We start from the raw sequence: 13,017 nt of genomic DNA, 5'->3' as shown, positions 1-13,017 counted from the left end.
GGGGGCGTTGGTGACGGCACCGCTGCCGCTCTCGCCGACAAAGTATACCACTGGCGGCAACGCTAAGGATCTGGGGCCAGTGGAGACGGCACCGGGGTGCAATGGGAGCATCGGTGTGGTCCCCAATCAGGGGTAACCACCGGTTTGTCCCGGGGAAGATGGATGGGGGGTTCCAGAGCTGGCATCGGGCGGGGATTGGAAGAATGGGGGACCTGTTCATCGACGGGATGTTTGCGAGCCTAGGGGCACTGGAGGAGAAGTTCGAGTTACCCCCGGGAAATGCCTTTAGATATATGCAAGTGAGGGCTTTTGTGAGGCGACAGGTGAGGGAATTCCCATTGCTCCCGGCACAAGAAGTTCAAGATAGGGTGATCTCGGGTGTATGGGTCGGGGAGGGCAAGGTGTCAGAAATACACCAGGAGTTGAAAGAAGAGGGGGAAGCACTGGTAGAAGAGTTGAAGGGTAAATGGGAGGAGGAGCTGGGGGAGGAGATCGAGGAAGGTCTGTGGGCTGATGCCCGAGGTCGGGTTAATTCCTCCTCCTCGTGTGCCAGGCTCAGCCTGATACAATTTAAGGTGGTCCACAGAGCGCACTTGACAGGGGCGAGGTTGAGTAGGCTCTTTGGGGTAGAGGACAGATGTGGAAGGTGCTCAGGGAGCCCGGCGAACCATGTCCATATGTTTTGGTCATGCCCGGCACTGGAGGGGTTCTGGAGAGGAGTGGCGGGAACAATATCTCAGTTGGTGAAAGTCCGGGTCAAGCCAAGCTGGGGGCTAGCAATATTTGGAGTAGCGGACGAACCGGGAGTGCAGGAGGCGAAAGAGGCCGGCATTCTGGCCTTTGCGTACCTAGTAGCCCGGCGAAGGATCTTGCTAATGTGGAAGGAGGCGAAGCCCCCCAGCCTGGAGGCTTGGATAAATGTTCATAAAGTTGGAGAGGATTAAGTTTGCCTTGAGAGGGTCTGCGCAGGGGCTCTACAGGCGGTGGCAACCGTTCCTAGACTATCTCGCGGAGCGTTAGAGGAAGGTCGGTCAGCAGCAGCAGCAACCTTGGGGGGGGGGGGGGTTGGTGGAGGGGACGTCCTGGGAGGGGGGGGCAGGGGGGAAAAGGGGGGACTGCCTGGGAGGGTGGATGAGCAAGAGATAACATGAAGGGTTGGGGAAACTGGCACGTACGGGTGAGGGCCAGTGTACAAAGCTGTGTAAATATATCATTTTGCCATGTATATATCTTGCTCTGCGCGATTTCTCGTTTTTGTTTTTTTTTGTTACGGGGGGGGGGGGGGTTATTGTTTGTAAGGGAGAAAAATTGTGTTAAAAAACTTGAATAAATATATATTTTTTTTTAAAAAGTAGTGCAGTGGCGCCATGTACAATGGAAAAAGACAAAGACATAGCAGAAGTAAAAGTTGTGGGAAGAGGCCAATTTTATTAAGCCGAGATGTGATTTGACAAAATTGGACTGGAAGGTGAATTAGTGTCAGAGCTGTGGGAAACATGCAAGAATCAGACATCAGGATAAAAATGTTCCCACAAAGCAAAAGGGTGAAACTCATAAATCCAAAACCCTTGGCCAAAGAGCTATAGGACAAGATAAAACAAAATGGAAGCTCATGCAATACTGCAGAAAGTCCAGATGAGCAGATAAAGTGGGAAGTCAAAGTGGGAAGTGAAATTCAATCGACAGATCTGTGAAGTAATACCTTGTTTGCCCTACCAAATGCAAGGGAGTGTACAATAAATGGTCAGATATGGAGAAGTGCAGAGGAATTGAGGGATCTTGGGAGTGCCTATCCACAGTTGCCTGAAGGTGGCAGTACAGGGAAATAAGCTGGAGAGGATGACATATGGGATACTTTCCTTTATGAGCAGAGGAACAGAATACAGAAGTAGAGAGGTTAAACTAGAAGTGTATAAAACACTAGTAAAGCCATGGCTAGAGTTCAGTTCTGTTCAGTTCAGTACAGTTTTGTCACCGCATTAAGGGATAGATATGATTGCACTAGAGAGGGTACAGTGATGATTTATGACTATGTTGCTCGGACTGGAGAACTCTAGCTATGAAGATTGGCTGGATTTGGATAGGCTGGAGTTGTTTTCTTTGGAATAGAAGATGCTGAGGGAAGATTTATTAGACGTACATAAAATGATTCCTGAAGTACCATCAATAACCAAGTTCAATAACCAAGGGCCTAGATTTTGATTCAGTGGCAGAATGATTAGAGAAGTGTGGAGGAGGAACTTCTCACCTAGATGGCACTCAATCTGAAAAGTAATAAAACGGACACCCTCACCCCATTTAAAAATACTTAAATACATATTTAAAGTACTACAGACCAAGTAATGGAGAGTGGGATTAGACTAGATAGTTGTGTTTTGGCTGGCATAGATATAATGGGCAAAACAGCCTTCTTCTGGTCTGTAAATTTTCAATTTTACTCCCCTATGGGTTCCTATCTATTTTCATGTTGAAATCCTGGTTATCAGATAGTTATAAAATGGTTGCTGAGAAAGGACAAGTTATTTCCCCTGAATGAGGGGAGAAGAGTTGTCATCCTTTACCACAGTGTTCACCTTATTGTACTCTCCTCCCTCCAGTAATGATAACGGTGTCCACACTGTGCTGTGATAAATGAAATATGTTCAAGATTATCAACTACTTTCTATCCCACTTACCAATAATTCCAACAACTAATTCATTTGTAATATCATCTCTGCCCACAAGCAGGGAATAGTCAATGATGAGATGGCTCGACAGAAAATATGCATCACTATGAATGGATGCTCGCAGTACGGCCTTGCAGTGTGATCGAATATAAAGAGGGTGATCACGAATCATTTTTAATAAGTTTTCATCCAGTAATACAACATCACATGTCTCTTTTCCAGTTTCAGTTTTAACATTTCGATTCCTTAAAGAACCTTTTAAATCAAAAACCTGAAGGAAAAAGAAATAATTTAAGGACACTCAAAAATGCAAAGGTTCGGATTCAGGAAAAAAAGCCCCATAGTTCAGTGCAGGAATTACAACATTTAAAATGCTACCTGGATTGGTCAACAGCTTGTCGTGATATTTTGTTCTGGCAAAATAGACCAAAGAAAAAATTGTATGTACTATTTTACCAATTTTAACTTGGTGAGCTTTAGAAATATCATGCCACTCCTATTCAATGGCTCAGAATTAAGGAAAACTCTATTAATCCGAACCAATATATTACATTTCTAAATAGCTAGGATATATAATTAGGTCATAAGAATTATCTCCATTTCCCAATTATCCAGCTTACAACATTTTATGAAATAATTTTAAATTAAAACCATATGTAAATATAAACTCTAAGTAATTGTTCATGCCACATACCTGAGCCATTTTTCTCCCATAAAAGAGATTCTCCATAACCAAAAGATCAAGTTTCTTCTCTGTATTATTCTGAGAGTTTTTGTAGCCTATACGATATACCCCTAGAATTTTTGCCAATGCTGTAGGTCGCTGTAGTATTTTAGGGAGGAAAGAAAATAAACATCTAAAATAAATGTATAAATAAACATATTAAACATATAATTGCCGGGTGACACAATGGTTAGTGCTGCTGCCTCACAGCGTCAGGGACCCAGGTTCAATTCTGGCCTTGGGCGACTGTGTGGAATTTTCACATTCTCCCAGTGTCTGCGTGGGCTTCCTCCACCTTTCTCCCATAGTCCAAAGATGTGCAGGTTAGGTGGATTTTCCAAGAGTGTGGAGATTAGTGGGGTTATGGCAGGGAGTGGGCCGAGGTAGGGTGCCTTTTCGGAGGGTCAGAGCACACTCGATTGGTCAAATGGTCTTCTCTGCACTGTAGGGACTCCATGACTCTAAATTGAATACCCAATTTAAATCAAGTAATTTGATACGATATAGGAATTAGGAATTATAGGCCTATTAACCTTTTAAGCCTCCATCGCCACTAAATAAAATCATAGAAGATCTCCATCAACTCCACTTTTCCACCTTATCCCTAAATCACATGATTTCCAAAAATATTTTGACTTTGTCTTGAATATTCTCAAAAATTGAACATCCGCAGACTGCTGGGGTAGAGTATGCCAAAGATTTCCCACAACTGAGTGAAGAAATTTCTCCTCATCTCAGTCTGAACCTTTTATCCTTACTTTATTTCTAGTTGTAGACTCTCTGGCCAGGGGAAACAACCTCCTACCCGTCAAGCCCTCAAAATCTTGTAAGTTTCAATGAGATCATCTCTCATTTTACTGAACTCTAAAGAATACTTAACCTCCCCTCATAGGACAGCCACATCATCCCCGCAATCAATCTTGTGGATCTTCATTGCTATTATGATCCCAGACCAGACCACAACAGTGGCTAGGATACTAGACCAAAATCTCCAATATTTTCTTTTAGGGGCTGGTTTAGCACAGGGCTAAATTGCTGGCTTTGAAAGCAGACTAAGGCAGGCCAGCAGCACGGTTCAATTCCCGTACCAGCCTCCCCGAACAGGCGCCAGAATGTGGCAACTAGGGGCTTTTCACAGTAACTTCATTGAAGACTACTTGTGACAATAAGCGATCTTCATTTCATTTTTATTTCATTTTAGTTTTGTAAGACTGCAAGGGAAGGATACTTCGCCCCAGGAGTGATTGCACGAAGAAATAGGTATAAAACAAAACTTTGTTACTAACAGAGTATTAAAATCTTTAACACACCCAAAAATAGCTGATTTAACCTGAGGATCACCACATCTCAGGTGAGGGGCAAGGTTGAGAAGGCAGGTCTTTATGAATGATCTCTACTCAACACAGTGAATGCAATACCTTTAATTGCTATCTTAATTCCCACTTAAACAACATGAAATAGACCATCTCAGCTCTCAATCCGTCCTAACTACCAATGGTACAGGAAAAAACTTGCTTTACAGATTTATTCTTTGAGAAAGAGATCTCTTGACACTGCTTTGTAGAACAGATCAGACTCTGGTCCAAATCCCTGCAGAAACTCTGTCTGGGGATGTCTTCAAAAGTGGTTTTCAACAGGCTTGTTCCAGCTTCCTCGTCCTCAGACAAGTCTGCACTGCTTTAAATACAGTTAATGTATTTTAATTAATTTAGAGAGCAGAACTGTTTCACTATGCACACAGCTTCAGCCAGATCAAAACTAAAACTGAAAAATGCTTTCTGAAAAGCCTTAGCCCCACCCAGCAATTACATCATCTCACCGAGCTGCAAATTAATTAATTCCCCCAGGGAAAACCCTTAATCAAAACAAAATTGAATTAGCCCAAGCTTTTATGATGGATAATTGCACATCAGGCTCCTAAAAGCTTTGTTGTCTTTCAAACCAAGATTCTTTTAAAAACATGACTGCAGCATTCAAACACACTCTAGCTTAGGCTTTTAAGCCTTGCTTCACCAAATACTTACAATCCAACATATCTAAAATCCTACATTCATTACAATTGCACACTTAAAAGTAAGTATAATCTTCCTTCGGGAAGGAAAGCAAACTGTACACAGTTCTCCAGGTGTGGTATCACCAAAGCACTATATTATTGCAGCAGGACTGCCTTACTCTTGTACATCCAACTCCTTGTTATAAAGTCAAACATTTAATTTGCCTTCCTAGTTTGCTGTATCACTATATCGTGCGGCACTGTAGCACAGTTACTGCACAGTGCCAGGGACCCGGGTTCGATTCTCGGCTTGAGTCACGGTCTGTGCAGAGTCTGCAAGTTCTTCCCGTGTCTGTGGGTTTCTTCCGGACACTCCGGTTTCCTCCCACAAAACCCGAAAGACGTATTTGGTAGGTGAATTGGACATTCTGAATTCTCCCTCAGTGTACCCGAACAGGCGGCGTAGTGTGGCGACTAGGGGATTTTCACAGTAACTTCATTGCAGTGTTAATGTAAGCCTACTTGTGATGCTCATAAAGATTATTATTATTAACTTTGTGATTTGTGTACAAAAACACCCATTTACCTATGCACATTAAAATATAGTAGTCTATACACATTAAAATATACGTAGCCCGGCGCAGAAATCTGGAACAGCGATCGGGCGGAGAAGCTTCCGACGCCGGAATTGGGGCAGGCTTTTTTCTTTTTCTTACTAAAATGCACAGTTTCATATTTGTCCACATTGTACTCCATCTATCTGTCGCCTTCATGTATACTTACTTAATCAATCTATTTCCCTCTACAGTCTCTTTGAGTCATCCTCAGTTTACTTTCCCTGGTTTTGTATCGTCAGCAAACCTGGATATATCACATTTACCCCCCTCACATTAATTTAAGCACCGACCCTTGCAGCACCCACAACCTCCAACCTTCCAACTCATAAATGATCCCTTCATTCTGATTTTTTTTTAACATAAATTTAGAGTACCCAATTCATTTTTCCAATTAAGGGGCAATTTAGCATGGCCAATCTACTTACCCTGCACATCTTTGGGTTGTGGGGGCAACACCCCCGCAAATACGGGTAGAATGTGCAAACTCCACAATGACCCAGAGCCGGGATCGAACCTGGGACCTCAGCGCCGTGAGGCAGCAATGCTAACCACTGTGCCACCGTGCTGCCCTACCCTTCATTCTGATATAAAAGCCAAATACTGACGATGTTGGAAATCTCAAATAAAAACAGAAAATACTGTAAAAGCCCAGCTGGTCTGGCAATATCTGTGGAGAGGGAAACAGGGTTAACGTTTTGAGTCCGTATGACTGCTCCACTCTGAAGAAAAGTCACAATGGCTCAAAATGTTAACTCAGTTTCTCGCTCCACAAATGCTGACAGACCTACTCATTTTTTCCAACATTTTCTGCTTTTATTCTGACTGTTTTCAGTCCATGAACCAAGCCTCACCTAAGCTATTATACTATCCACAATCTCATGAATCCTCGTCTTGCGCAACAACCTCTTGGGTGGCAATATATTGAATGTCTTCTGAAAGACAGATTTGCCAAAAACAATTTCCCTCTGACAAAATTCTGCTGACTCTGCCTCATAATACAATCAATTTCTAAGCATCCTATTATCATGCCCCTAATAATAGACTAGCAGTGTCCCTACATCCAAGGTCAGGCTAATTGTCTTCCATATTTTCTCTTTCCCTCCTATCCTAAATAGTTGTGGTACTTTCCAACCTATGGGGAGTAAGGTCAACTGTTTTGGAAATTGTAAGTTGCAATCACTAGAAAAATAAGTTTGACACAATGGGTAGAAGTAAAAATCAATCAATGAGCCTCTGTGTACATTTTAGCCATTTTCTTTGGCTATATTCATCTCCCCAAATGGCTTTCAGTTCAAAGAGTGAAATGGTCCAAGTCTACACACATCTCCACCAGGTGGTGCATTTATCTGGTGACATTGCATACAGATACTGTAATTGGTTGAAATTGCAGCTTTGAACAAATGGCTAATTTACTATTTCTAAACTTCAGAATATAACAATATCAGACCCATGAACTCTGTCCTTCAATTAAATTTTTGTTTTCTTGCCATGGGTCAGTTATGAATCTTGTTTTTCATGATTTTGCTTTAGGACCGTGCTGTTCAACATTCTGGCATTCACACTGACAAATGTTTTATGTCTTTACTGTGATCATTACTACGCCCTTTGCCTTCTGTCCCACGACATCTGCGTCATTTAATTAATGCTGTCCTTTACCTTCCCACTCCCTAATTTCGACATCACGGGCGTCATTCTCCGACCCCCCGCCGGGTCGGAGAATGGCCGTTGGCCGCCGTGAATCCCGCCCCCGCCCCCGCCGAAGTCTCCGCTCCCGGAGATTGGGCGGGGGCGGGAATCCAGCCGCGCCGGTTGGCGGGACCCCCCGCTGGATTCTCCGGCCCGGATGGGCCGAAGTCCCGCCCAGGAATTGCCTGTCCCGCCGACGTAAATCAAACCTGGTATTTACCGGCGGGACCAGGCGGCGTGGGCGGGCTCCGGGGTCCTGGGGGGGGGCGCGGGGCGATCTGACCCCGGGGGGTGCCCCCACGGTGGCCTGGCCCGCGATCGGGGCCCACCGATCCGCGGGCGGGCCTGTGCCGTGGGGGCACTCTTTCCCTTCCGCCTCCGCTACGGCCTCCACCATGGCGGAGGCGGAAGAGACTCTCCCCACTGCGCATGCGCGGGAAACTTTCGGCGGCCGCTGACGCTCCCGCGCATGCGCGGGGAAACTGACAGCGGCCGCTGACGCTCCCGCGCATGCGCCGCATTTCCGCGCCAGCTGGCGGGGCAACAAACGCCATTTCCGCCAGCTGGCGGGGCGGAAATCCCTCCGGCGTCGGCCTAGCCCCTCAATGTTGGGGCTAGGCCGCCAAAGATGCGGAGACTTCCGCACCTTTTTGCCGGCGCGATGCCCGTCTGATTTGCGCCGGCTTTGGCGCCAGTCGGCGGGCATCCCGCCGTTGGGGGAGAATTTCGCCCCACATTTCTACCTTCCTTCAGATCTGAGGAGGAGTCACATTTGACTCGAAATGGTTCACTGTTTATCTCTCCACAGATGCTACTGAGTATTTCCAGCACTGTTTTAATCAGTATTTCTTAAGCTAAAGATGACCATTCTCCCCACCCCCCCCCCAACCAAATTAAATTTCTATTTGTCTAAAATTATTTTATTTCAACATTCTTGAAAAAGTTGTTAATAATAATAATCTTTATTATTGTCTCAAGTAGGCTTACATTAAATGCACTGCAATGAAATTACTGTGAAAATCCCCTAGTCGCCACATTACACCGCCTGTTCAGGTACACTGAAGGAGAATTCAGAATGCCCTATTCACCTAACAACATGTCTTTCGGGACTTGTGGGGGAAACAGCAGTACCCGGAGGAAACCCACGCAGACACGGGGAGAACGTGCAGACTCCACGCAGATAGTGACCCAATTCGGGAATCGAACCTCAGACTCTGGCGCTGTGAAGCATCAGTGCTAACCACTGTGCTACCATGCCGCCCCTAATCTGCCCTCTGGTCCACTGCATGTCATATGGCAGAAGACACTAGGAGTGCAAGTTTCCCACTATGACTTACCCTGCAATTTCTCTGCAGACAAGCAAATGCCTGCATCTATATCGTTCCAAGATGGTGAAGATCAGATGCGAAAATTGTCTGAATAAATCTCTATGAATCAACATTCAACTACTTCAGCATTACTTTTTTTTTTTTTAAAAGCACAAGCACAGTAATAATTTAAAAGAACATTATGCAGTAAAACTGTACATCTAACATCTCAAAAATGATAGCAGTGCAGTGAATGGAGATGAGCACCACAAATAAACAAGTTCCACCATTTCCAATCTAATCAGAACTGTAAGAGAAAATCCAATGTTTTATTGCAAAGTTCCCAGAGGTTAACAACCCACTGACCGAAAGTGGGCAAGGCTGTAAAAAAAACAGATACCTGGGGCGTCATTCTCCGACCCCCCGCCGGGTGGGAGAATGGCCGTTGGCCGCCGTGAATCCCGCCCCCGTCGAAGTCTCCGCTCCCGGAGATTGGGCGGGGGCGGGAATCCAGCCGCGCCGGTTGGCGGGACCCCCCCGCTGGATTCTCCGGCCCAGATGGGCCGAAGTCCCGCCCAGGAATTGCCTGTCCCGCCGACGTAAATCAAACCTGGTATTTACCGGCGGGACCAGGCGGCGTGGGCGGGCTCCAGGGTCCTGGGGGGGGGGGGGGGACGCGCGGGGCGATCTGACTCCGGGGGGTGCCCCCACGGTGGCCTGGCCCGCGATCGGGGCCCACCGATCCGCGGGCGGGCCTGTGCCTCCACCATGGCGGAGGCAGAAGAGACTCTCCCCACTGCGCATGCGCGGGAAACTGACAGCGGCCGCTGACGCTCCCGCGCATGCGCTGGGAAACTGACAGCGGCCGCTGACGCTCCCGCGCATGCGCCGCATTTCCACGCCAGCTGGCGGGGAAACAAACGCCATTTCCGCCAGCTGGCGGGGCGGAAATCCCTCCGGCATCGGCCTTGCCCCTCAATGTTGGGGCTAGGCCGCCAAAGATGCGGAGCCTTCCGCACCTTTGGGCCGGCGCGCTGCCCGTCTGATTGGCGCCGGCTTTGGCGCCAGTCGGCGAACATCCCGCCGTTGGGGGAGAATTTCGCCCCAGATGTTCTTGTTATGGCACAGCTTCAAAGCTCTAAGCGCGAGAAACTAGAATTGGCGGGAGAATGAGAAACATCCATCCCTCCCCATTCCCCAAACCTCATTTACCTTTTGCTGAACAGCAGTTGTGATATAATTAAAATAATGAGGAGCAAAATCCAGGAATGACTGGACTTCCAGGCGAGGCATCTGCTTCAAAATAAAGCGGTCATCTAGAAAAAAAATGTTTTTTAAAAAATTATGAAAGTTGCACGGAAGATATTTTTCAGCACTTTAAAGTCAAGGCAAAACACCTCACAACTGAAATAAATTCTTCTGGAAAATACAGTAAGACTTTGCAACAAAAACATAATATTTCAACTACATCTTCAATTACAATAGAACATAATAAAAATGCAGAGTATTCCAATTAATTTTATTTTACTTCAACATAGTTAATATGACCATCAATTAGATCTTGCCGAAAGAATAATCACTTAAAATGACTGTAAGGCGAATGGAGATTTATCCTTCATTGCTAGAGGGATGGAGTTTAAGACTAGGGAGGTTATGCTGCAACTGTATAAGGTGTTAGTGAGGCCACACCTGGAGTTTTGTGTTCAGTTTTGGTCGCCTTGAAAGGATGTGTTTGTGCTGGAGGTGTGCAGAGGAGATTCACTAGGTTAATCCCAGAGTTGAAGGGGTTGGATTACGAGGAGAGGTTGAATAGACTGGGACTGTACTCGTTGGAATTTAGAAGGATGTGGGGGGTATCTTATAGAAACATATAAGATTATGAAGGGAATAGCTGTGGGGAGGTTGTTTCCACTGGCGTGTGAAAGCAGAACTAGGGGCATAGCCTCAAAATGAGTGAAAGTAGATATAGGACTGAGCTTGGAAGGAATTCTTCACCCAAAGGGTTGTGAATCTATGGAATCCGCTGCCCAGTGAAACAGTTGAGGTTCCTTCATTAAATGCGTTCAAGATAAAGATATATAGTTTTTTTGAAGAATAAAGGGATAAAGGGTTATGGTGTTCGGGCGGGAAAGTGGAGCTGAGTCCACAAAAGATCACCCATGATCTCATTGAATGGCAGAGCAGGCTCGAAGAGCCAGATGGCCTGCTCCTGCTCCTAGTTCTTATATTCTTATGTTATGCAAACCAGAGAGGAATAGTCTTGTCATTTTGTGATGAATTAATAAAGAATATTTATTACTTGAAAGAAAAACACACAAGGACTATAATACACTGCAACAGTACACTTAACTACACTGATAGCTATACACGCACACACAAATGAAGTTATCCCTTTGTTCCCCACTACATACATTTTCTGAACTCTGAGGCATCCCTTGTTCCCAAACAACATCCAATATTATATAAATCTATGAGCTAAATTCAGCAAATAATTTCCACGCACAGATCATTCGGCCACCTTTGGGAAAATTGTCTTCAGTTTCAGCGAAGGCGTAATATTATTGATTTGAGTTTTGGATTTTAACCAGCTGCCCTTTTAGTAATAAAGTGTTTTCAGTGGAGACTGTTTTCTGCAGCTTGGTGTGGCTCTGATGGTAGCTACCTCTACTGTGTCCCTTTCTCCACTACGGATATATCATTCTTTCCTTTGCTGTTACCCACCCTGTGGACCCAGCTTTTAGTGTACAAGTGCCAATTCCCTTATCTCTCCACTTTAAAGTTACCTCGTCTACATCCCATTGTTTTCCCCATGTCACATAAGGTAAACACTTGCTATTCTCACTGCATGCTAATTCACATATCAAAATTCCCTTCAGAGCTTCCCTCATCAATTCCCCTTTTCCATTTCAGCCCAATTTCCTTTTATTATCTTAATTTTTCCCAATTCTTAACAGTACAATTGTTTTATGCCATCTTTCAAATTAAATACTTTATTCCAAAGAATCTCAAGGTGCTAGTTAAGGAGCAGGGTCATTTCCCAACATCTTGACAAACATTCCTTCAACCAACATCACCAAAACAAATTAAACAATTACTTATCTCACTTGCAGTATGTGAGACCTTGTTATATGCCAGTTGGCTTCTGCATTTACCTGCATAAACATAGTGGCTACGACACTTCAAAATGTGGTTAAATTAACACAAGTGCACTTTGGTTCATCCTGACGTCACAAAAGATGTTAGATAAATGCAATACATAATTTTAAAGATTCAGCAGAAATAATGCAACTTTAAACCAGGAAATTTTCTTTATTTAAAAAAAATCAAATTTCCTAAGTATTACATTTTTGCCTATTAACTGTGAGATTCCAAATTTAAAATGTTTTGAACTGTCAGCTTCCAGTTTTGTAAAAAAAAAATCAGCCAGTGTTCAACCTTTGGATTAAATACAGACTTGCCATTATTTCTGTTTTACATTATTATCTTGAGTGTACTTTGCTACACTCTTCAGATACAAAGTTCAGCACAAGGTACTTTGTATAGTGTACTAGTAACTGATTGACTAAGTATTTACATACATGTTTCAATAAAAATGTTTCACTGACTCTTTATCCACTTTACAAAATCAGCATATTCTTTTACCTTCTGTAGCGTAAAAAGCCGCTCCCGATTTACCTCCTCGGGCTTGCCATGGCAGACAGTGAGACAGAGATCGGATGAAATCATCTTCGTTGCTTGCCAAAATCACTTCTCGCATTTTGTGAAATTCCTCAGCATAATAAATTCGACAGTAAAACTTTGCATTGGCATCTGAAAATTCTGCACAAGAGTTAAAGAAACATCGTTACAAACATACCTTGATTACTGGCAATTGCTGTCAGATTTTTAAAGTGCTTTGTTGATTTTCTTTCTGCTTGGTCAAAGACTAATGCATTCACCCATTACTGCCATCATCAGTGCTTTCCAGCAGCAGTTTTAGAGCAACAACCCTCTCACTGATGCACTGGGTTCTAGCAAGACCATG

General features: G+C 44.5%; 1 protein-coding gene across 5 annotated transcripts in view; it reads right to left on the bottom strand.

The window, feature by feature from the left end:
- The window catches only part of pikfyve (phosphoinositide kinase, FYVE finger containing), a 218,246-nt gene that overhangs the window by 7,059 nt on the left and 198,170 nt on the right, over positions 1-13,017 (bottom strand). For all 5 annotated transcript variants that reach the window (XM_072479996.1, XM_072480015.1, XM_072480005.1 and 2 more), the window contains 4 exons: positions 12,636-12,812; positions 10,206-10,309; positions 3,361-3,489; positions 2,676-2,937 (listed from right to left, as the gene is read on the bottom strand). In XM_072479996.1, coding sequence (XP_072336097.1) covers positions 2,676-2,937; positions 3,361-3,489; positions 10,206-10,309; positions 12,636-12,812 — 672 coding nt within the window. The remainder of the gene's footprint in view (positions 1-2,675; positions 2,938-3,360; positions 3,490-10,205; positions 10,310-12,635; positions 12,813-13,017) is intronic.

Source organism: Scyliorhinus torazame, chromosome 2 (assembly GCF_047496885.1).
Source record: "Scyliorhinus torazame isolate Kashiwa2021f chromosome 2, sScyTor2.1, whole genome shotgun sequence".
In the NCBI taxonomy this organism is placed as follows: Eukaryota; Metazoa; Chordata; class Chondrichthyes; order Carcharhiniformes; family Scyliorhinidae; genus Scyliorhinus; species Scyliorhinus torazame.
Note: the sequence above shows the minus strand (reverse complement) of the source record. Positions and strands in the feature narration are given on the sequence as shown.